This window comes from Callorhinus ursinus, unplaced genomic scaffold (assembly GCF_003265705.2).
Source record: "Callorhinus ursinus isolate GAN/ISIS: 27379988/994484 unplaced genomic scaffold, GSC_fseal_2.0 scaffold14, whole genome shotgun sequence".
Lineage (NCBI taxonomy): Eukaryota > Metazoa > Chordata > Mammalia > Carnivora > Otariidae > Callorhinus > Callorhinus ursinus.
The window spans coordinates 26058076-26084469 of record NW_027397076.1 but is presented as its reverse complement, the minus strand read 5'-3'; the positions used below and the strand labels follow the sequence as shown (position 1 = coordinate 26084469).

Sequence of the window (26394 nt, the reverse complement as noted above, 5' to 3'; positions counted from 1 at the left end):
GTAAAGACCCTTAGAAACAATCTTAGTTATCTCCTTGTATTTAATCTTTTGTCTCGTTAACAGCCATCACCACTTATAGTTACAAAATGATCGTCTTGTGATGAGAACTCTTAAGATCTACTTAATAGCAACTTTCAAACACGCAATACAGAATTATTAACTACAGTCACCAAGCTGTACATTACACCCCTGTGACTTATGTTATAACTGGAAATCTGTACCTTTTGGACAGAGATTGGTTTTTTGGGGTGATGTGAAAGGATAGGAACTAATGACAAAGGTAAGATCGGTCAACTCCTAGCACTAATGAGTATGAGTTGGCTAGTAAAGGAGCAGCCTGAGGGCTATGTGAAGGGCGCGCTATTAGCCAGTTACGATTCTCACATTTGAAATGATCCAGTATAGTCAAAGACAGACCTACTCCTTTTCCACAAAGTTTAGAGTGACTGGTCATTTTGTTCTTATGATAGTTTTTCTTTTAGTCCATTAAGGCATTTTATTATTTTAAGAGTGCGTATGTCTGTATATAAAAATGTGTGTGTGTGTGTGTGTGTGTGTGTGTGTACTAAGTGCAAAGCACTGCTAGCTACTTTCTGTGCATTATATCTAATCCTTATAACTCTATAAAAATGGGAATGGAAAGCTTAAGAAATTTATCCTAGGCCCCCAAGTAGTTAAGTGGAACAGATTAAAATGAATTGAGATCTATCTGTTTCCAGAGATTAGACTCTCACTTACCAAATCCATAGCATTAAACAAGATATTAAAGAGAAAGTAAATATCATAGGGGTGGCTATTCCCTGTTTCTGGCTTTTTTTAGACCAGTAGTTCTTAAACATGGATGTCCATAGGATTCAACTGAGGCATTTTTCAAAATATTAGAGGCCTGGCTGTATCTCAAACTTGCCATATACTCAGCGATATGTCCTAGGAATATGCGACTTTATAAAACCCTGATACAGCCAGCCAACCAGGCACTGATTCGTAGGTCAGTGTTTGGACACAGTACTCTAGACTATAATTAACCCAAATAGTAAATAGTCAAGAGTTTCTCTACTATGTTATTCTGGGAAAGAGAGCTGAGTAGGCTAGAAAATCTTGTAATTTTGCCTTGGTGTAGCTCTAGAATCATCATTTTTGGTCACTGAGAAAACCCTATACATATTAATTGGGTATTTAATTAAGAATGGAATATCTCTGCACAAGCTGCAGGACATATTCAGAAAAAACTTCTATGACTTTTTGATCCATTCCTTTCCTCAAATATGTTAATTTCTTGTTCTAAGTGTATTCTCTTTTGCTGAAGAAAAGTGGTTAAGTATATAAAAAGTATCACATTTATCCCTTGGAAAAAATATGCTAATATTCTCCCATAGTACTCTGTTCCTGCCTAAATGCTAACATCTATTTCAGTGCACTGTAATTTATCTGTTTACAATCATTCTGCTGTCACAAGCCTGTCCAAGGGCAAGACGAGTCTTATTTATCTCTGTGCCCAACATCAATGGTGTGTTCACTTAATAGTCAATGAATAAACCATCTTTCTCCCTTCCCTCTATCTATCTATCTATCTATCTATCTATCTATCTATCTATCTATCTATCTATATGTTATAACAAACTTTTTTCTATTAGGCTAAGGAGCCAGTACTGCTTTGGTTTGAATTTGAGCTTCTTCACTTATCAGCTCTATGAGCTCAGACAAGTTGCTTGGTATCTTCAAGCTTCAATTTCTTCCTCTGTAAAAGTGGTATCATAGAGTATCTACTTCTAAGGATCATTACAGGCATTAAACTTAATGTACACAAAGCACCTGGAAAAGTGTGTGATGTTTAAAGAGGGTCCAAGAAATGCTAGCTCTTTGTGATAATCTTACTGTAGGGCTTCAGATGCTTAAGGACAATAGCAACAACAAAATCTAATTTTGGAGTAAGTAGACATTTCCTTTATATTATCTAGGGCAAAGTTTGCTAAATAAATTAACAGTGGATGGAGTTTGTTGGAAGAATGTTTCCAACTATTTAGGTAAATCAACTGCTTCTAATTACTGTCAAGTAATTTAGAAGCATCATTTCCATACATACAATTGATATGTTAATTACAAACGATCATTATTTATTCATGAAAAACTATTCTTCTCAGTCCCTCCACTGCGTCCCACTTTGTTAAGGAGAGGAACAGTGGGTAGGAGATTTGCTTGATAGTAGCATGCATAGTGTGAGCGAACTTGAGAGGGGAAAATCATCAACTAACCCAACACTACAAAAGAGTGGAGAGGTTGACAGGAGAAAAGAGTGTCTATAATTACACATATTTTCATCCTGTGAGAGTAGTTATAAATATAAAAATTTCTGAACCATGAAAGCAGAGAGTGCAGAGCATTGCCAGCAGGCCCAGGGGGCAAGAAACCTAGAGGGAGCAAAAGCTTTGGAAGAAAAATCAGCACCAGAAATCACAAATCTAGCATATGGGTGATCTCAGTTCACCTTTGAGATCTGGAGGCTAAAATTGGAAGCAAATGCAGCTACTACACTTCAGTTGTAATGCTTTATAGTAACAGCTCAACTCATGATGTTCTGGCACCAAATGAAGGAAAAAAATTCCTGATGGTTGTTCGGATGAAGATTAAACACACACACAAATACACACAAACATGTAATAAATGCACACACACATTCAATAAACATCTGTACACACACATACACGTGCACATACACACAGTAAACATAATACAAAGACACACATAGCCATCTTCAGGAGTACAAATGTGAGCACTAGAGATCTGGTAACAAGCAAGCAGCATGGGAAAATATTCCTAGGAAATGAGATCTTCCAATCAGTCTATTAATTTTTGAGGAGTAAGTTTCACCAAGAAGTTGAAGTTACAGTAAACCCTTCCCAGTCATGATTCACCTGATTCGTGCTGCTAAAATGCATGCTGTGTCCGCCCACGCTCTCCCAAGCCTTGACACTGTGACTCCAAAGCCCTGAGGTGCAGAGACTCTTGCCGACATTCAGAAACAGTCATGTAGAAACTGCCGGTTCTCAACGTTTGCTTCTGGGTGTGGTCTGGCAAACGGGAGGGGTGTGGAGGTGTGATAACCACCATCCCACATACCCCCCAAAAACTGCCTCCCCCATACTCCCCACTATTATACTTCACTGAAACATGCAAATAATATCTCAGCCACTAAAATTGTATGACTCCTTTATCAAATCATCAAACTGACCCTTAGTATAGCCTGTGTGACAGGGCAGAAAGTCCAGAGATTGGGAGTCAAGAGGGTTGAGGCATGTGAATAGTAGAAAAATCATTAAGAGTGTGATCGTTAGGGGCGTCTGGGTGGCTCAGTCGGTTAAGCGGCTGCCTTCGGCTCAGGCCATGATCCCAGGGGTCCTGGGATCAAGCCCAGCATGCTCCTCCCTGCTCAGCGAGGAGCCTGCTTCTCCCTCTGCCTGCCGCTCTGCCTACCTGTGCTCTCTATCTCTCTGTCAAATAAATAAATCTTTAAAAAAAAAAAAAGAGTGTGATCTTTAGAAAATGCCCTAACTCTTTGTGCCTCAATTCCTAGATAGAGACAGTCTCTGGTTTTAACAGTCATGTCCCAGGAAATGCCTCAGTCCCGCACAACCCGAGACGGTTGGTCATCCATTAAGATGCAGGAAGGTGTTGCAAAGAGTAACACGGTAGCACCTGGTACATGCTCTTTCTTCAGTAAATATTTGTTTGTTTTTAAAAAATCAGCAGCCCTTGGGGAGTTTGAATTTTCAGTGGACACGAGGGGAAGTGATTTTATCAAAGAAGGACGGGTCCACTGAACACCAAAGGGCAACATGAAGAAGGGAAAGGGAAGAAGAGATCTGACTTAAGAGAAAAGTTTGAAACGGTAGGTTTCCTGGGTGCCTGGGTGGCTCAGTTGGTTAAGCGACTGCCTTCGGCTCAGGTCATGATCCTGGAGTCCCGGGATCGAGTCCCACATCGGGCTCCCTGCTCAGCGGGGAGTCTGCTTCTCCCTCTGACCTTCTTCCCTCTCGTGCTCTCTATCTCTCATCTCTCTTTCTCTGAAATAAATAAATAAAATCTTTATAAAAAAAAAAGAAATGGTAGGTTTCCTGGCACCTAGGTCATTATTGCTCAATTTGCAATTCTGCCCAAGACCCTAAATGCAGACCTAGCATGATCTGCTGCTTTTGCAGGATCCCAAGAATGGTGGAAGCTGGCTTAACATGTCAAACTAGTTTAGAAAGGAGTACCCAGGTTCAGTTGAGGTCTTTTAAATGTTAATGAAGTAGTGTTGCATACCTCAACACTGGCTAAGATCCCTAAGGACAAATACCAAAGCCCACCCTTCAAACAGTCCCCGCTGAATTTTAGGATCAGTGGCCTGTTAACATGATGGGGACAAGGCTAATACTGGAAGGTTCTATGAAAGATTTTGCAAATTAGAAAAAAGGCTTAATCAAAGGAGGTATGGGGGAATCTTATTTAACTAAGCACGGTACACATTTTCCTATCTTCTTTCCCTGCAATAATAACTGGGATTCTGTCAACCAGATTAGTGTTTTGTTTTTGTTTTTGTTTCTTTCCCCTTCGGTGTCTTAGTCTGGTGATCTCACAGAGACCATTGTTTTCTAAGGGGTGTCAGAAAAAATAACAGGTTCCTGAAATTATTCAATCAAACCCTTCAAAGGATACACTTTATTATTTAACCTGTTTTAGAATCCTAGACGCCCAGGCAATTCATATAAAGCATAAGGGAGAAACATAAAAAAATCTAGGCAGAAGTTGTCTGAGTCCAGAGCTGTCAAATGTGTTTCTTGTGAAGTGTAAAAAGCAGCAGGGACATTTATGTTGCTGCGTACCATGAATAATAAACATTAATAATAGCTATAACATTTAATTTAATTGTGGAGACTCAACATTACAGATGCCTTCTTGCAGGAGAAGTGAACATTTAAAGGATATTTTGGGTTTAGTGTCCAGTATCTCTCTGGCTCTGCATATAAATGTCTTTTCCAATTCAAAGCACACCCACAGAGTATTCTTGGACTTGTCACCAGTGACTTACACTAAGATTTTTCAGGTAGGTCCACAAAATAAAACTTATTTCAAATGCTTTAACTGGCTCTAACCTCCAAAGATTCTTTTCACCCCTCCTCTCTGGTTCTTGCTGTCACTGGCCATGCAGCCAACCAAACTAGACACTTTGGGGACATCTTTCATGCTCTCCTCAATGCACATCCAATTAACCACCATACTGATTGATATTGATTCCCCACTTACCATCTCATCTCTCCTCCCTGTTATTTCTTATGATTTCTTGCCTGGATTTTAAAATATCCTCTATCTTCTCTCTTATCATCAAAACTCTTCTCCAGATTCTTGTCTGAGTCCCCTGGTCTTTCCATGCTGTTGCTTAAATCCGGTGAAGAGCAGAATACCCACAGCTCTGGTAGACACTGTCCTAGAGAGCAGAGACTGGGCCACATCAATTGTTTCTCCCCAGTACCCAGCACAGGACACAGTACTTACCCAACGTCTACTTAACCTATCTGGGGAGAGCTGGCTTCAAAGCTTTGACCCACAGGTTACCAGCTGTATGATTTAGGGCAAGTTATTTCATTTCCCTGAGCTTCAGTTCCTACACCTGCAAAATGGTGTAACATTTCCTTCAGAGGTGTCATTTAAAATTTAATGAACTACCCATGTAAAGTACCAAGTACTAAACCTGGCCCACGGAATGCACCCACGCACCCAGGAAAGGCAGGTTCCTCTACCCGATGAATATTTTCCCATTTTCTAGAAATAAAAATAAAAACTTGTATAACATGCAAAGTACTTCCCTCAAACAAGTGGGCCCAACCCTGTTTCCTTATATTCATTTTCAATATATGGGCAACACGCATTTTGTTTTTACCATGTATTTTCATGTTTCCATAATCTCTCAGTCTTATTCCCTCAGCCTAGAATGTCTTTCCTTCATTCTCCTGTGGTAGTAAATCTCCACCCATCATTCAAAGTCTATTCCCAGATAGCACGTCTTCTCTATTAGGTCATTTTCTTGATCCAAACACCTTACAGTGACCTATAAGGACCTTCCTTCTGCACTCCCAGCTGACCTCTTCAACTTTACCTTCTAAGACTCTCCCCCTCACTCATATCCCAAATCACACTGGAGTTCTTTTTTGTATTGTAGTGCCTCATTCATTTCTGCCAGAATTTTGGTATGACTAGCTCCCTGTCATGAAGGGCTCAAGTAAAAAAATGCTCAACTTTACTATTAGCTAGGGAGATAGAGATTAAATCCAGAATGGGACAAAAATGATCCAATTATTTTTAAAAATTGATAATGTATTGCCAAAGATTTGGTGAAATTTATGTTCTCGTACAATGCAGAAATATAAACTGGAGGTCAATTTGGCAGTGTCCATTAAAATAAAGTATGCCCATATCTCCCTAACCTTAGCCCCATGTCAATATTCACCCTAGAAATACAGTCACTGGTATACATGAAGATTTCCATTAAAGCCGTGTTCACAATAACAAACAAAACAGAACAAAAAGCCAATTGGGTAACGAGCTAAATATCCATCCAGGGGGAAATGCTTAGATTAACCATGGTACTCACACACCACAGAATACTACACAGCAGATTAAAAATGTAAGTATATACTGACAAGGCAAGATGTTCAAGACATACTTCTTAAAAAAAAAAAAAGATTTATTTGAGAGAGAGAGAATGTGAGAGCGAGTGTTGGGGGAGGGCAAGGAGGGGCAGAGGGAGAGGGAGAAAGAAACCCAAGCAGATTCCCTGCTGAGCGTGGAGCCCAACGTGGGGCTTGATCCCACGACTTGGAGATCATGACCAGGGCCGAAACTAAGAGTTGGATGCTCAACAGACTGTGCCACCCAGATGCCCCCCATGACATACTTCTGAGAAAGCAAGTCACAGAATAATAAGTACGTATGAAAATACCAATGCGTTTTTAAAAAGTACTTATAAAAATAATAATACCTAGCATTCATTGAGTATTTACTATTAGGTATTGTTCTAAGTGCTTTAAATTTATCAGAATAGTTACCCTTCCCAACAACCTGGTGAAGTATGTAATGTTATCATCCCAATTTTGTATGAAGAAACTGAGGCACAGTAAGTTTCCAAGGGCACACCATTAATGGGTAATGACTCTGTCTCTCCATTTGCCTTGTAATCACCGCTCTGTATTGCCTTATGCGTTTAGGTCTAAAAACAAATAAATAAAGTTGTGTGTAACATTTAAAGTAATTAAATGCTGTGTGCGTGTATACTTGAGCGCAAAGAAAAATGTTTGCATAAATACCCACTCTTATAGCGTTTCTTCACGAGGGCAGGTGGAGGGAGGGAGGAGCTAGAATGGAATGAAGAAAGGGAAATGGTTAAAGGGATTTTTTAAAAAAGAATTTGCATTCTTTTCACACTGAAGTATTTGGAAATTTTATAAGGATGTATTCATATTTTTTTGTGTAATTTGTTTTAATACAATAGCCCAGTATCATCATAAGGAAAATGACAGGGAAAGTCATTCTAGAACAAACCAAAGAAGGTGGGACAAAGGGTAATTTTGTTTAAAAAGTGCTTTGAGGCGCATCTTTGAAGTAAGTTGAGCAAAAATAAATTACAACTGTAATTGCCTGGGTAAATTAGGTGAAATGAAGGGATTTTAGCTGCATGACCACAGAAATTATAGATGTAGAAGTGTGGTCTGTGTGAGCTACCGAGATTCCATTTGACCAGTCATAACTGAATGTTTTTTCTGCTGGTACCGTTAATTTGCTGAAACCTGTCTAAGTTTTCCTTTTTTCCACATCGTCTTGGTTGTTTATTGGTCTGTGCTAGCATTTTAGTTCTATGGCCTGGTAGATCATTCATGCTGAAGTGGGAATGCTATACATCCAAGTTTTCAGGGAATGATGTTTGAGTGAGAAATGGTGAGGAAGGATTATGAAATACTGCAGGTTTAAATTTTTGCTCTTCACCTAATGGCTCCTGAGATGAAAAACTGCAGTGATTTCAAGCTTGATAGATGTGAGATCCCAGAGACAGGTACAAATCAGTCCACCCAGGAAGTTTTTTAAAAATGACATGAGTCGGCTTTAAAATCCTACTTTTATATGATGATAATTGATCCTCTGCCCCCTGTCCCCCCAATAACAATGTGGGGCAACAAAGAAAGAAACAGAGTTATTCCCTACACAGCAGATTCAAAATGAGATCTGTTTCTCCTCTCACTAAGCAGTAAGTTATGTCCACGTCTGGTTGCCCTGCCTCTGATTGTGGCCCTTTTCTAAACCACTTTTCACACTGCAATCACAGTAAGCATTCTAAAATGCACATTTGATCATGTCACTCTCTTGCTTCAAATCCTTCTGAGTCGCCCTATCGCTTAGATACAGCCCGAAGTCATCAGGCCAGTGTGCCTCATTAAAATCTGGCCCCTGCTTATATTTTCAGGCTCCAAACAGAAGAACTGGCAATTTTGTCTCAGGTCTGGACTCTGTTATTGCTCCCCGTGAGGTGGCTCTTTCGTATTCCTCGCTGCCTCCACCTACCTGTAGCATCTACTTGCCTATGAGTCTCGTCTGCAGGAGGAGCTAGATCTGGCCCTCCCACGTCCCGGTTATAAATAAATAATTGCCCGTTCATGATCCCCCACAGAACCCCACACTTATGCCTATTTCTTCCCCACACCCATAAATATGAAATCAGATTTATTTTTTTTTTCTGTCACCAATGACTAAGACAACACCAGACCCAATAATATTTTGCTGAATGAATGAATGAATGGATGGATGAATACCTAAATTTTACAAATTGGGTTAATGTTCATCAACAACTCTGTAAGTTAGCTATGTTGTCACTTCTCTAAAAAGACAACGATTTCCTAGTTAATGGCTGTAATTACAAACTAGTAACAAGGATCACAAACATTTTTTTCAGTTCTTACTATGTGTCAGGGATCATGTTATGCCATTTAATTTTTTTTAAAGATTTTTTAAATTTATTTGACAGAGAGAGACACAGCAAGAGAGGGAACACAAGCAGGGGCAGTGGGAGAGGGAGAAGCAGGCTTCCTGTGGAGCAGGGAGCCCGATGTGGGGGCTCGATCGCAGGACCCCAGGATCATGACCTGAGCCAGAGGCAGGCGCCTAATGACTGAGCCACCCAGGCGCCCCTGTGTTATGCCATTTTAACACCAAAACATAAAAACGAGGAAGCCACTGTTATTATCTTCTGTGATGAGGAGAGCAGGGCTGAGAGAAGTTACTAAATTACTCCTCAAACTCCACACATTCCACTGAATTAGTCTGTGAGAGTTCAGTCGCCCAGTGCATTCAGAGTGCTTGGCAAATGCCTGGGCTGTAAGCTCTCCAAGGAAGCCTTTCCTGTTACTTTTGTTCCTGATTTTGGGACTATGCTTGTGTTTCTGCCTGCTTCATTTCTAAGCCTAGTATCCGGGGATTTTTAAGCTGCCATTTTTAAAAAAGATTTTATTTATTTATTTATTTATTTGAGAGAGAAAGCATGAGAGCACAAGCAGGAGGGAGGGGCACAGGGAGAAGCAGACTCCCCGCTGAGCAGGGAGCCCGATGTGGGACCCGATCCCATGACCCTGGGATCATGACCTGAGCCGAAAGCAGATGCCTAACCGACTGAGCCACCCAGGCGCTCTTTAAGTTGCCATTTTAATGCAGTGGCATATACGCTGAGTAGAAGATGTATTTTTTAAAAAGTTACATTTTTTTAATCCGCAAAAACTTTAAAAATTAAAAAAAAGGGGGAAGAAGCTACTGCCACTGACCTCATCCGTAGCCCCTTGTTGCTCCTCCAACATGCCAGGTGCTCTTCCGTCTTAGGGGCCTTGCACTCTTTCCCCGGGATGGAATGTTCTTCCCTACACACTCAGGGGGCTCAGCCCCTCATCTGCTTTCGTCCTCTCCTCAAATACCACCTCACTGATGCTCCTCTGACCACCCAGCCCCACATCCTCTCCTCCCGGTACCCTGGCACTCCTCATCCTCTTTATACTGTACTGATTTATTTTCTTTTCCCTTAATACTTGCCACCACCTAACATTATAGATGTTTATTTATTTATTTCGTTTATTGTTTATCTGCCCGACTGGGATAGAAACTCCATGAAGGGAAGAATTTCCCAATCTCTCTTTTTTTTTTTTTCACCAGAGGATCCTGAATGCCTCAAATAGTGCCTTGCACACTATAGATGCTTAAAAAATACTTTTTTGAATGAATGAATGAATATCAAGACTATAACTGGGCAATATTATATAAACTTGTTTGGCTACATATATGATCTAGATACAGGGAATTTAACTATCTTTTGTCAACAGATAGCCCGATTTTTATCTCTCAAACTAAAATTTCGGTGGAATAACTAAGCAGCTAATGTATTAGAGAAAGCAGACGATGTGGTTAGATCTAGAGAGAGTAACATGACAAAGATAAAGTTTAAAGTTTGACTCAAGTCCCACATTTCTATAAATAATTGAAAGTGCATCAGAGGGAATGTTAATGACTATATTTGATTTGTTTTATTCACAGAATAATCAAATATGCCTAATAAGTTGCACATAATTAACTTCTTGATGATTTTCTTAATAAATTTATTAGAGGTCAAACAGGTTAAAAGTGATTGGGCTTCTTTGTGGAATACTCCAAATATGTGCAAAATATTATTCAATACAACTGGAACTGGAGGAAATATTTTTAACATCTACAAATATTGACACCATAAAATGATGTGTGCTCTGATAACTAGCATCATACAGCTTTGTATTATCCCTCCTGCCAATTTCATTTAATAAAATAAGACCCATGTGAAATGGTGCATGCAATGGGTTCCTGTGGGAATTAGCTCTGTCTCAACTGCTATGGCATGGGCAGTGATATTTAAAGTTGCTTCTTACATTGCTTAAGAATGAATAATAACATAATCATCATTTAAATTTTCTAAAAATTTAAACAGATCAGAGACACAAAAATAAAGAGAATTTCAGGATTAGCAACAGTTCCCCCTCCCAGCCTGGTGGTCAGCCTCATTCCAGACCGATTATAAAACTCAGAGAGCTCTCAGGGTCTCAGGTTCCCTGCAGACTTCAGTTCTAGACATTATGGAGTGGTCAAATATGATACTGTGCCATCTAGATTCAGGCAGAAAAGTGGAGAGTTCTTAGCCTATTTCTGTTCATAAGATATTGGCACAATATTTCTACCAATCACCCAAAGCTAAATCTAAGGCCAGTTATGAGTAATGTAGCCATTTCTATTTATGAAAAACTTAACTTGATGTTTCCAGGAGAATTAGGTAAAAGTAAGCCCCTTTAGGGTATGATCTATGTTTTGTTTAAACTGCTCCTTTCCCAGTGCCAGGCATAAGGGCACCTGGTTAATAATTTTTTTTGGCAGTCTGATTGACTCCTTTAAAGTGATTTCTTAAAATACTGCCTGCCTGTAGAGACAGATTCACTCACAGTGAGCTGTCAATCTCTTTGTCTTTGTCACCCATGGTAATTAAGGTCAATGGCAGGGTTCCTTCTTATGGATCCTATAATTCTGAGACAAGCCTTGGATGCAGTCTCCTTTCCAGAATGGTTGTCATTTGTGAAATTCCCTACATGCTATGATTCGGTGGAAGTCTATGGTTCAACATGACACACTTTGCAACTTCATTAAATGTGGTTATACCCGATGGCTGAACTTAGAAAGGTGGGGTTCCGGCACCACCACTGCCAAGACTCCTTCCCTCCATTTCCCATAGCTGAGGCTCAGCAATCAACTTCTAAGTTTGGGCATCTGACATGAACCTCCCAGTAACCACACAGAGCTTATGATGTGTTATATGACTGCCATCTGTATCAGCTTCCTCTTGCTTTGTAAGTGTAACCAAGAACAAGACAAGATCAAAATCCACTGTGGAAAACTGCACAAACTTGGCTTAACTTAGGTATACCTATAGAGCCGTGGTATATTAACAACATCCTGGCTGTGCCTTAGGCTGGTGCCAGCAGTCTGTAGGCCAATATTTAATAACCTAAAAGAATATTCTTTCTCAAGCCAGTTAAGCTTAAACTGAATCATCAAGCACAGCTTTTAGGCAATAGAAATTGGCTTCTCTGCTAATGGTTAAAACAATAACTGGTAATTGGGTTTGGTGAATTCCTCAAAGCCAAAATGATGCCCGATCTTGATGTAGCACTGAATTTGAAGACAAATGCTGTATTCCTTTGAGATAAACCACACAGTTCTCAGCCAACAGAAGAAGGATGATTACTTCCATTTTCTGCATTTGCAAATTAAGACTCTGTAGCAACAGGAAATACAGACAGACCCATCTGGGAGTTTGAGGAAAAAGGCTGTTGGATAATAATATACAGCAATAATGGCACATGTTTTGTGGAAAGATAAAGTCTTCTTTTTGCCAATGCTATCTATATTTATTAACTCTCTCTTTTACCCTCATTGCTATTAGGCAAGGTAGATAGGACAGGTGCCCTTATATCAGTTTTGAAGATGAAAGAACACTAAAAAATCCAATGACTTGCCAATACCAGCCAATGAATAGGCTCCATCTGCCTCTGGACTTAGGATGGTCAATGGGGGACTTTTACTGTCTCCTAAAGACAAGCAGAGAGCAAAGGAAATGACTTAGTCTGAGATGGGAGTTTAAATATACATGCAGGCAAAATTCTAAGATAGGAAAGGGACTCTTGCCTGTCTTAAAGGAAAGTTATTTACATTTACAGTTAACATAAATAATAGTTAATAAGAATTAATGTTAGTGGCAGGTACTTTCACACACTTTCTCTTAATCACATCTGCCCTGCGAGAAAGGTATTGTCATTTCTGCATTATGCATGATGGGTTAGAGTTTCAAAGAGTAAATGATCAGGCGCCTGGTGGCTCAGTTGTTTAAGCATCTGCTTTCAGCTCAGGTCATGATCCCAGGGTCCTGGGATCGAGTCCCACATCGGGCTCCCTGCTTGGTGGGGAGTCTGCTTCTCCCTCTACCCCTCCCCCCTGCTTGTGCTCTCTCTCTCTCTCTCTCTCTCTCGTTCCCAAATAAATAAAATCTTTAAAAAAAAAGAGTAAATGATCATATTATGGTTAGAATATGCTTACACTCCTCAGAAACTATAAGAACTTGAATTTTAATGTCTTAATTGAGATGTTGAAAATATCAATTGTCAAGAAAGTAAAAGTTTTCTAATTTCCATTAAAAGTAACATAGAAAGACAGAAAATGGTTTCTGAAGTTGCTCTCAGGTGCCAGATCTTAGTCAAGTGGTATAAGGATATAGAAAGAAAATGTAAATAGAGAAAAAACAATCCCATACTTAAACAGTGAAAAAATATTACACATTTCATTTCATAAGGAATAGACATAGAAGGTATCAGAAATCCTTAGACTCTCACCAGATTTCAGAATTGATGGACATCAAGATTCCTCTCACACTTAAAATAAAAGGAAATAAAACCTTTTTGGTAGCACCTATAAGAATCTGCCCCATCTGGTTCCCAACCAACTCTTGAGCTCCTCTTACTTGACTTTCCATGATGCAGTCGCCCTGCTCATATTCAGCCAGTCCCACGTGGCAAGTCACGGACTTCCTTATCTGGGTGCCCCGACACAAGATCTATCCTTGCCCTGTGTCTCAGCGAGACTATCCCTACCGCTATTAAAAGTAGCTTCTCGTACTCTTTTACACAGAACCTTGTTTTCTTCTCCTTTTCCCTTTCTGACACTTGTCACAGTGCTTAATTATGAGGCGGTTTTATATCTGGAAGTATAAATTTGTGTTTTTTGTGTGTTTCCCCCCCATACCCCTTGGTTTCCTTCAATTCACACCTAGGTGACAAAAAAAAAAAAAGACTCAAAAATAGCTGAAAACCTTTGGCTGTACAGCAGAAAGAAATGGCAGCATTGCTTTTCATCATCCAAAGACAAGATAGAATTGGGGCTGGGGGAAAGGCAAAAAGGAGGCCAAAAGGCTTCATTGACTGTACAGACAGAAAGTAAAAGGAGCAAAGTTCCCAGAGTGGGAGGGAAAGAACAGGAGTAAAATGGGAAAAGATTCAGCACATGCTGACCCGAGAGTGGAAAACCAATGTGCCCCCAGCCGGTGGATAACTGGTCGTATTCCATTGTCCCGGACAAGTGCAAGTCCTCTGGATTTAGTACATTAGCACACTGCAGAAGGCTGGATAACAGCCCACAGTGGTCTTATTCCCTGGAACCTATAAATGTTGCCTTACATGGAAAAAGGTTCTTTGCCGAATCTTAATTAAATTAAGAATCCTGAGATGAGGCGATTATCCTGCACAGTCTAGGTGGGCCCTGAATGCCATAAGTGTCCTTATACGAGGGACGTGGAAGAAGACCTGACACCGAAGACAGAAGGCAGAGACTTGCATGAGACAGCCACACGCCAAGGAATGCAGGCAGCCACTAAAGCTGGAAGGAACGAGAAAAGGATTGTCCTCTAGAGGGAACACAGCCCTGCTCACACCTTGGTTTTGGGTCATTCAACTGATTTCAGACTTCTGGCCTCTAGAACTATGAGAGATCACTTTTCTACTGTTTAAGCCATCAAGTTCGTGATAATTTGTTGGAGCAGCCATAGGAAACTAATCCATAGCTGGAGTGAAAATCTCATTATCCTGGCCAGTGCAGAACTGAACTCAATCACATCAGGGTGATGTCCTTTAGGTTGTGAGAAGTGATAGATATATCATCGGTTACATATCGATTTATGTGTACACACTTATTATTATTATCAGTATCATTTTCTTACTCTCTGCCAGGCAGAAATTTCCATGAGAGTTACAACCTTTTTTATTTGGTTCGCCATCTATACCCGGGGCTTAGCTCAGCAGCTGTTACATAATACTTGCTCTACAAATAATTGTTGAATGAATGAAAAAAAATTGCTAAAATAGCAGCACAAAATGAGGAAAACACAAACAACACACAGTAAAAATAACTCTGAGAAAGACTGCACCAGCAACTACACTGAACGGTCAAATACCCATTATCAGCAATCTAAATAGGGATTTAGTTCAGTCTGACCCCATGTGTAGGAATGCTTTCTAGCGTCTAGAGATTTGTCCTTTATTACTGACTAAACGTGAGTGTGTCCTGGCACTGATACGTTTTCAGTCAGTTTTACCAGCACAATCTCAGTGGATGCTCAAAAGCTCAAGTTGAGCAGCTAATGTCCGAGAAGCAATATTCCCAGTGCCCTTTGCTGCAGGCTGAGACCACAGGGCGGGATACAGCAGCTGTAGCCTGTGAGCTATTGTTACCTGTTTCTGTGGGGGAGGCCAACCTCACGAGCCACCTCACAATGAAGGGGACTGGACCACCACCTGCTCAGCGTTGCCATGTACCGGATGATATGGCGCCTTGTGTGTGTGTCATTCCCAAGGTGACTGGGATAAAACAACACAGTTGCATTTTTCGTGGCTCCTTCATAGTTGTGAGTGCAGTGTCACAGGAAGTCATCCAGAGAACAAAAACTTTCAGTACTTGACTGAAATTCCAGCTTGCACTCCTATTTAATTATAACCGAAACAATCCTCCACTCAGCTGCAGAGAAAGATGAAGAATCTGGAAATAAGTCCCAGGCAGAGAGGAGATGTGAGGAGAATAGCTTTCCTTGAGGCCCCGGGGCCGAGAACGGAGCTGGGGACCCTCACACCAGTCATCTAGGGAAAGTGAAGGCTGAGGCTCTGCCTCCCTGCCTGCCCCCTCTGAGGTCTCCGCCTGCTCCCCTCTGACCGGCAAAGAGGACATCGGCAGGGACCGCGCATCAAACCGGGCTGTACCTGGCTGGTCCAGCCTCGCGGTGGCCTCCGAAATTTCTGTGTCTGGCACGGAGCAGAGGGAGGGGTTAGGCAGCTATGGCACAGCTCAATACATCCAAACCAAGCTCTTCAGGCCCCTTCCGTATTCGGAGCCACCTGAATTCAAGTAAACGCGTCCTTTTCCAAAACATTACTATTTTTAGGAACGGTTCTTAACTTTTGAAACTTTTCCCACTAATAATGTGCTTACATAAACCCATAAAGGTTAAGATTCTTTTCTACAGATGGATAAAAATACTACTTTATTAATGGCTGAGAAATCTATTTACCTTTAAATTACAATGAATAAGGCCAGACTGCCTGAGTTAGAATGTCCAGCTCTATCATTCAGTAGCTGTATGACCTTGGGGAAGTTTCTTTCTTGTTTTTTTTTTTTTTAAGATTTTATTTATTTGTTTGACAGAGAGAGACAGCGAGAGGTAACACGAGCAGGGGAGAGTGGGAGAGGGAGAAGTAGGCTTCCCGCGCAGCAAGGAGCCCGACGGCGGGCTCCATCCCAGGACCCTGAGATCATGACCCCAGCCGAAGGCAGTCGCTTAACCGACTGAGCCACCGAGGAGCCCCGGGCGAAGTCCCTTGATTACTCTCTTCCTCAGTTTCCCCATTTTGAAAACGAGAGTACTAATAATAGCACCTACCACAAAAGATCATTATGGGGAAATAACAAATTCATTATGGAAAGTGCTTACAATGGTGTCTGGAGTTCAACAATTCTATATGGAGCCTTGGCTACGTACAGGGACTGTTCCAAGGCTGAAGGTAAGGCAATGAACAAAAATTACTGCTCTCAGTGGGCACACATTCTGATGAGGAGCTTAAATTTTCATAGAAAATTAAAATTAAATTAAATTAAATTAAATTAAAATTTCATAGAACTCTTATTTCATAGTAATTTTTAAAAAATCACTTTATTTTTGTTTTCTCTTCGTTCAGATAACAGGTAAATGAGATTTTCATACAGATTTCCCTTCTGGGATGCTGTAGCTCCACAGAGCTCAAATCTAAGGAATTCTAATTTTTGTTTCGTCCTCACTCCACACCCGACAGCATTTCTGCATAAGTAATTTAGACTGTGAGTACTCACCCTTAACTTGGCTTAGGTATTTATAAAATGGGAAAAAAGCCAAATTCCAGGAAAACAATTTATTCTGTTCCATCCCTAAACTTTTACTCATTCATCTGTTATGCTTAAAAATCAATTAGCACTGTGCATACACTGTATCAACAGCTTTATTTAGGATTAACTACAGAGCTGGGCAAATTTAACTGCAATTTTCCCACCAATGATGCTCTAAAAACATGCATGGATTTCAGAGGCTAATGAAGAACGCTTCTCGCGGTGCCATATTTTTAAAGTTCTTGGGCTTTTACTTTATCTTTCTGTCTTCTCCCACCTGTCCTCTCTCTCATCAGTACCAGTAGGATATCATACTTCAAGTTGATTCTTTTGAACTTTCTCTGTTTAAAAAAGATTATTAGGAAATGATTATAGATTCAGAGGAAGTTGAAAAGAAATAGAGAGGGAAGTCCCATGTACCCCTGACTCAGCTTCTCCCAATATTAACATCTTGTAAAAGTATCGTTTAATATTAAAAATAGAAAATTGACGTTGGCACAATCCCATGGAACTTATTCAGATTTCGTTGGGATCGACTTTTTAAATAACTAATAATTGCATTTGGTAAGCATCAGTTATGATCAAAATAAAGGCTGGAATTCAGTTCATGTATGTGTATTTCAGTGTGGGTTTCTGTGTATCCATTTCTGTGGGGGCAGGGGGAGGACAAACTCTGGCCTTACCCATTTCATGCTCGACTGTTCCGAGGAACAATTGGGAGAATATCACGTAAATGCTGTTCATAAACTGTAAAGTACTAAATAAACAGAAAGTATTATACTGTAGTAGATTTCTAAACTTTTTGTTCAGGAAAAATCTCTCATTAGTAGTGTACACAGAGAGTAGGTGGAGCCTACATCCTAAATAATTCCCTTCCTTCTTTAACATTTCATCAGATACAAGACTGCTCATCTCTGGATGAACTTAATCGTTCTCCACAAGGATGGAACCAGGACTGAAGCACAATGAGGTATGAGCTGAACAGCACATTCCAGAGCTGGAGTGGTCTCCTTCCATGTCTGTACACTATATTTGTATTAATTGCCCTGACACTCACATTAACAAGTTTTTGTGGTTTTTTTTTTTCCCAACTTCCCTCATATTCCTCTTGAAATCAACTGAAATCCCTAAGCTTTTTTTTTTTCCCTCTCAGGTTTTGATGTTTAAGCCATTCCTCCCTGATTTTGCACATAGGTAGTTAGTTTTCTGGGCACAGGAGCAAGACTTCATGTAGATTCTCATTAAATTAGGCCTATTCTACCATTCTACTGAGATTTTATATATATATATCTGGACTCTATCACTAAATTTATTTACTGTCTCTGCCGGCTCCACATTGGCTACACCCTTTACAAATGGTCCTTTAGTCCTTTCTGAAAATTGCTGAAGACATACTTGTGCATAGAAGGGTGAAAAGGAGATCATTAAAAAGCTATAAATTCGAACTGTAACATTTTGACCTTCTGTTAATGTTAAATTTTAATTGAGCACTCAGCTCTGTTTTTACTGAGGGTTGACATAAGAAGTAGCCCTACACAAAAGACCTCTGTATTTTCTAGAAAACTGTATCAGGTGATTCGATGTCTCATCTGTAAGAATCCCATGGGAAATTTCTCTGGAGCTCAGAAAAAAAAAAATTTTCCCTCCAATGATAGCTGAGCTGGTATGAGTTTCCTTCTGTTTTGTCTTCCAAGACACTAAGAGAAACTGAAAATCACCTGCTCAATTGCTGTACCTTTTCTTTATTTCTATTTATTGATTTTTCTTTCTTTCTATCATTCTACTTTATTACCTAACACCCCATGTTAATGGTTCTGTATATACATATTTTTTTTTACCAGACATTATGACATATCCTTTCTAAAAGGAGGCAGGGAATAGAAACATACATAATCAAGACATCTTTTCAAATATCTTTTCAGATGTTTAAAGATCCACAGAATAATTTCTTCACTTTTGAAGTAGGACTTTAGGAAATGTTCCCCAGAGTACTTGTACTGAAGTAGTTTAGATTTGCTTCAGCCCTTCAAATCACTTTTTTCTAAATTTTTTTTCTCAGTTTATAATGACATGTTCTCAAAATCTTCCACAGTAATTTCCCCAAATGGTACTTTAAGGTGTAAAGAGAAATAATTTGATCATTTGCTAATCTTTTCTCTTTTTTAGTTCTTCCATTATAGGGTTATTGTTTTTTCTTTAATTAACTACTTTTATCTGACTGAAATTTATACTGAAAAGACTTCTGGATTGGGTGTTAGAGGCCCAGGGTTCTTGTCTGGGATTAACAACTCTTTGCACGGCCAGGAGAAACTCATAAAGTTTCTCGTCTATAGAATGAAAACTACCTCTTGATGAACATCTGTTCAATATTAGGCACTCTTGAAATGTATATAACTTACTTTTAAAGACTTTAAAATATGTAGCTTATAATATATAGTTTGATTATATGGATGTGCAATATTTGAAACCCCAATTTTAGGCGCTTAAACCAGGTGGTCAGTAAGAATTATATCAGAAAGGCAATATTCTAGAGCTTGGCCACCATAAAAGCATTTACTATACTATTTCACTGAACAAACGATGCTTTGCTTATTAGCAAAAATATATCAGAAATGGATTCAAAATTGGTGAAACTAGTGACTCATTAACTACCATGATAAGTGGAACTTAACTGGTAAAATTAAAAGTTTTAAATAATACGTGGAATATTAAAGACTTTTGGAGCCATTCCCCACCTTTGCATGAACAGGGTGCAAAAATCTTAAGGAGGCTCATAGCCCATACCATAGGATTAATGGCCTAAGTTTGATCACTAAACCTTCCTATTTCCAACTGCCAGTTTAATAGGATTTCTTGTTGTCTGAGACTGAATATAAGGGTAACAAAAATCCTGGCCCTGGAATGTCGTTTTATCTGCCTCAAGTGAAACCTTTTCCTCAGGTAATGACTGAAACATCTGAATGGACAGAGAACTAGAATTTCTCTCTCTCCCTCTGCTCCTCCCCATTGCGTGTTCTCTCTCTCTCTCTCTCTCTCTCTCTCAAATAAATAAAATCTTAAAAAAATAAAATTAAATTAAATAGGCCTGCATGTGTAGCAGAACTTGCCTTAAGATTTATGTTTAGCAAGGCTAGCATTAACTATCACAGGGCTACTGCTAACCCTCTTCAATAAACACACTTACTTAACAAAGGTGTGTGTCAACAAATTATCACAGGACAGTTCTTAAAAGACATTTTGCTTCATTTTAATCTTCATCAGAGCCCTTCCTTACCACTCCCCTTATTCCGGCTAGGAAATTCAAGTGTAGGGGATGTTAGCTTATAATCATATGAATATTGAGTGATAGAGCCTGATGCATCTGATTCTACTCTACAATACCCCCTGCAACCACCCAGATAAAGTCATGTGGTCATTGCAAGGAATAGATGAGAGATTAGGAAATGCCTACAGCTGCTTCCTTGCAAATACATGGGTTAAACAAAGGCTCTTTAGCTCCCTTGACAGATAGTTAAAAGTCAACCAACCACCTATTAAATTGATTTCATTGACATTTATTGTTGCTATATATATAATCACAATTCCTATTAATGTATTTTTGGTTCTTTTTTGTACTTTTCATTTTTTTCAAAATCTATACTTTAGATCTTCCCAATATATTCAGATAAACTGTAGTAAATTCATACACTGAGGCACAGATTACTTTGTGACATAATTGCATGACCTAGCTCTACTGGAAAGTTGGACTCTGAAATGATCAGTTGAAACATGCTTTGAAAAACTCATAGTTACCTAAAGGTCAACAAGAAAGCTCATCTCAAGCATTGTTACATAAAAAGAAGTAAATGAAATGGTAGTTTTAGAATTGGAATGCTGAAGTGATACAGAATATTCGTGGATTGATGATTTTGATGGCCGTCAGAGGTCAGCAGAGTTGAATAAGTAGTTTGGGGTTCTACAAAACTACTAGTCAGGCTAAAAATTAAAAAAAAAAAAGGAATCAACAAAATGCATGATACAAATACACCAGAATTTAGCCCCTAGTTACCAATAGCACATTCCAGATGCATTTTATTTTGGATGTTGTGTTCTAAGCAGAGATCAACATGGTCACAAATAACCCAGATCTAGTTGATTAATTAAAATCTTAAGTTCTCAGGGAAAAGATCTTAGGTGAATACACAGGTAAACATTGATCTATTCTTATTTAAACTTCTGAAATTTATGCTTTTCGATTAGTTTTGATGTAAGTAGAAGTTAGGGGGAGAAAAATGATTCATTTCAGATAAAGTTATTTCTTTAGCAAGTCCTTATTACATGAAGAGGTAATGGCATCCAAAGAATACAAGGGAATGAAAAAAAAAGTATGTTCATACTTCTACTTTAAAATGTTATATATTTTAAACTACCTTAACTTCATGCCAAAAGGAAAATATTTAGGATGAATACATGACATAACCAAACTTTTTGGGGGAACGAGGCTAATATATTTTTATTATAGCTGTACATTAAGGAATTAGCTGTGCATTATCTTTTTCTGTTAAAATCATCCTTCCTCTTTAATTAAAATAAAAAACACAGGGTGAGGAGTTCTATCTTTATTTTTTAAATGTGTGTATTTTTCTATAGTAATTTGAATAAAAAGTGCCTTGGAATTATTATGTTCTTCTAAACATTAAATCCATTAGAGTATCATATGGGGGGAAAATTCTACCAGTTGGGATGATTTGGGGGGATGGTTTTCTAACTAGTTCATACTTATCATCCCCAAACAGACAAAACGAGACACAAAAACTATAAAATGACTGCTTTTTGTAGGTCTACTGTCCATCAATGCTGAGGAAGCTGTTTGGACACAAAATTCTGATTTGTTCTAGGATTTCAACATTGACTTTAGTAACAGCAGTGGGGGGGAATGTGCTTAGGGGAGAAAAGCTCTGGTTATTTTATGAACATACCACTCCGTTCACTGATAGCAGCTGGTCTCCCCTTTTGAGGCCTCCGTGTCTTTCGGCCACCCCTCCAGGAATGATGCGAGAGATATAAATGGGGGAATTTTGCTCCTTTCCTCCCATCACGTTAAAACCAAGGCCTTCATCAGTCTTTGGCAGTTCGACTACCCGAGGGTGGGAGTGGCCTTCACTAGCTGCAAAAGCTGCAACTGTTGCCTGAAAGAAAAGATGGTCATTTGGTAATAAAACGAGGGAAATAAGGCTCATCGTATGCTTTGCAGTGGGTAGGATCGGGCAACTCCTCTTATTTTTATAGCATTCTCCTGTGAAAAAAAGAACACAGTGGGGAGGGTGCTAGCTTCATTTAAATGTCATCTATGATTCCTCTCCTTGGCAAAGCCCTGCCTGGCTATTTCCGGCTTTCTAGAATTTATCCATTATGATACAAATTTCCCTTCTTCATAAAACTCTGTCCCAGTTACCTGAGGCAGCTGTAATTCCTCCTTTTCTTGGACTCCGAAATAGCTTTGGTCCACAGACTACATCCTTACGGTACATAGGCTCTCACTATTCCGTATATGTGTTGACCATGAGCACCCGAAGGGCAGAGATGATGTAATTTGATTCTTTGTATGCCACACAGTCTACCCCAGTGCTTGCACATAAACGTTCATGAATATTTATTCAATGTACTTAGAAGCACTTATATGTATAAACTCTGGTAGATACGTATATAATCTTGCTATTGCCAGACCACCGGCTTCGCAAATTTAGTTTTTGGGTTTTTTTTTTTTTTTGACTGAGGATACCTAAAGGAAAATAAAAGCTAAAACAAATAATAAATTCAAACAGATGATTATTATTTCACATCAATATTTTGCATTATTATGAGAAGTCCTCTTATCTGGTAAGGATGTTTTCCCCTACATTTTACATTAATATTTCAACTCCTATGGCGTCGTGGGCAAAATGAGCAGCCTATGGTTCTACACCTACGTGTACACAATTTCATTTAATATGGACATCGTTTTAAGATTCCTATATTAATTTTTAAAAATCAGTTGAAAACACAACTTACCATTAGTTCCCACCCCTCATGGAAAGAAAAGAACAGCATTGAAGTAGTTTCTACCAAGAAAAGATTCTCTGCCTGCTTCTTATTTTCCACTTCCATTAACCTGCCTTAACCACAGTTGATTAGATGCCTACCATAAAGTGATTTACTCAACACTGTGAAAATACTGATTGCCAACTACTGTACATTCTTTTCCACACACAACATTATCACATCAATTGAGCATTATGCTACTGTCTGCATTTAGTGAAATTTAGTGAATGATATGGAAATAATGGCTTGTTTTTAGCTACATGCATTTGCTCATGCAAACCTTGTCATCATGCATAGATTTTAATGGCTGACATGGATGCAATGCAGACAGCCCAGAAACAACCAGAAAATATTGTGCTATTGCAACATTATGCTGCTATCCTGCTGTTCTACATGAATAAGAAATGAGAATGGCAAAACACTACATAATTCACTTTCCCCTTAATTAAACCATGTAGGGATCATTTTTCTGTGTGTGTTCCACTTCAGTACAAGCAAAGCATGATGTAATGATAGTAACACCCTCCTTTTGCCTGGGTTAAAAAAACCAAAACAAAACAACTTACAAATCTACAGTGTTCAGTTACAGAATGACAACTAAAAAATCAAGAGAGAAACCAAACGAGGTGATATAACACAAAAGAATTAAATGGAAAATGCTGATTATTTTCACCAGTTCTTGTTTCTTATACATTATTAGAAAGAGAAGAGCTTTTAACAAAGCAAGTCATTGTGCATCTGTTAGAACACTTCTGTGTTTGTAAAATGAGAACTACATAAGTGATCTTAGTTTAAAGTTTAAAACTATTGCTTCCTACTGGTCTATTTTCCAGATAATTTCATGATCCCATTGTTACAAGATTTCTGTTAGTGTAAAATTTCCGTTAGATTTCTCTGCAATCTCTGGATTTGAGTCTTTAAAGAATGAATGTGGTAACTACTACAAAAGGTGACCGGCTTTCCCTTTAGGTCAATGTCACATTCTTTCAGCAAGCTACCCACTGCTCTGCTGAAGACAAGGAAGAATCCTGTGTCAGTGGGTCTCAGGTGAGTTCTCTTCATGTCTGACTCAAGTCAAATCTTTGGACTTGTGCAAATAAATCTTCATACACTGAACAGGGAACAAGTTCTTTTGGATCAGAGGCCTGTGTCAGAAAACCACGTATTATTTCATACAATGAACCAGTAGATTTGCTTGTGCCAAATGGACGTTTAGTGAGTTTAATGAAATCATTCTCCTTTCTTAAGCTACAGAAGCAGCAGAAACGTTCAATTTTCCATTAGGATTTTTACCTGGGAAGTAGTACTGGTTCTAGACTCTGGGCTGCCACTGATGTCTAAATTCTCTTACAGTGTACACACGAGAATACCTGAAACACACACGCGCGCACAGTCAATTACTAGATCACTGGGGTCAAGTATATTTTCAAAGTTACTCAAGCCTTACCTTTGCTGTAGCCCTGGCACGGAATTCAGGACAGCCATTAACAGTTATCGTTTCATGCATATATTGATACACCTAGAACGTTCACATAAAAAAAAAAAGAGTGCGTAAGAACATTAGGAATATCAATTCTTTCACTGCAGATAGGATTATAAATTTTCATTGTAAAACGCAAGTTTTCGGTCACAAGGTGAAATAGGTCTGGATAAATTATCCCAGTGATTAGGACCAAAGATCCCTCCTATTTTTTTTTTGGTGGGGCACGGTTGCGGCAGAGAAGGCAAACACTTTTATTATTTGGGTATCTGTGTTCCTCAAATATAAAAACTCATATATTTGGTTTTATAAAAACTACTTTGTCAGTAAGATTTTTTACCATTTCATAAAGCTCTGTCTCTCAAATATGTGATAAAATTATATATATATAATATAATATATATAACTTCCTGAATCTAAGTAACACTTTCTTTTTTTTGAAGATTTTATTTATTTATTTGACAGAGAGACAGAGCCATCCAGATGCCCCTAAGTAACACTTTAAAAATAGTTTTCAGGGCACCAGGGTGACTCAGTCAGTTCAGCATCTGACTCTTGGTTTCTGCTCAGGTCATGATCTCAGGGAGATAGAGAGAGAGCTCAACACAGAGCCTGCCTGTCCCTTTCCCTTTGCGCCTCCCCCCAGACCCCCCACTCTCTTTCTCTCAAATAAATAAAAAAAAATCTTTAAAAATAGTTTCCTAAATTAATATTCCACAAGACTGGGGTAACAATATCTTTTCCTTGCATGTTGTAAGGTATAGTTACCCTTCGTGACACATATTCATAATTCATAAATATAGGAGATAAATGGTATTCAGGGGCAGGGACAAGTAAAGCAAGAGATTCTTAGAACTAGTAACAGAGAGCAACATATCAGGTATGGGTTCATGTTAACATTTAAGTGAAATAGAAAGAAGAGAAGTAAAATCTGGACTCAGAATGATATGTACAAAGCACACAGTTTTCGCTGACTAATGGACCAAAGTTTGAGACTTGCAGTCTAATTGGGGAACTGCGAGGTCCTGATTGAACCACTTTACCACTTTGACCCTCTTTGTGCCCATCTGAGAAATGGTTTTTTTTACTTGAAATAATACTTTCAAGACCCTTGGCACTTAAAGAGCACTCCTTAAATATCAGGTATTATTATTAATTATGATTTTAGACAAAACTATGAAAATTATTGGAATGTAGTAGAAAAAAATGTTTTCCTTCTAAATTGTCAGGGATGGGATTATAAAATCTGTATATCAGTGGCAATATAAATTGCTTCATCATAAATAAACTTAAGTATAGAGAATAACTCTTAAAGGATAGTTTGAAGACGTTATTTATTTTTAAATATTTTATTTATTTATTTATTTGACACAGAGAGAGACAGCGAGAGAAGGAACACAAGCAGGGGGAGTGGGAGAGGGAGAAGCAGGCTTCCCGCGGAACAGGGAGTCCAATATGGGGCTCGATCCCAGGACCCTGGGATCATGACCTGAGCCAAGGCAGACGCCTAACAACTGAGTCACCCAGGCGCCCCTGAAGACAATATTTACAAAAAAAACTAACAAGATTAAATATGTTAGACTTTATGCCCATTTTAAAGATTTAAATAATAAATTGTAAAAATCAGTTGTATGATGTGTAGAGGTAAAAGTCCATTTGGAATTTTGCTGGGGTATTTTTTGAGAGTGACCCATTAGCTATTCAGTAAAAGATGAAGTAGAAAATTCATCTTATTTTCCACACTTAAGTAAAAAGTTATTAAAGTGAATTCAGAATGTGATTAATGCATCCATTCAACAATTGTTCTTTGAGTGTCT

General features: G+C 38.8%; 1 protein-coding gene across 2 annotated transcripts in view; it reads right to left on the bottom strand.

Annotated features, from left to right (window-relative positions):
* Positions 1-26394, bottom strand: part of LIN7A (lin-7 homolog A, crumbs cell polarity complex component) — a 117553-nt gene that overhangs the window by 11163 nt on the left and 79996 nt on the right. For both annotated transcript variants that reach the window (XM_025882478.2, XM_073900606.1), the window contains exons 3-4: positions 24545-24616; positions 21996-22205 (exon numbers count right to left, since the gene is read on the bottom strand). In XM_025882478.2, coding sequence (XP_025738263.1) covers positions 21996-22205; positions 24545-24616 — 282 coding nt within the window. The remainder of the gene's footprint in view (positions 1-21995; positions 22206-24544; positions 24617-26394) is intronic.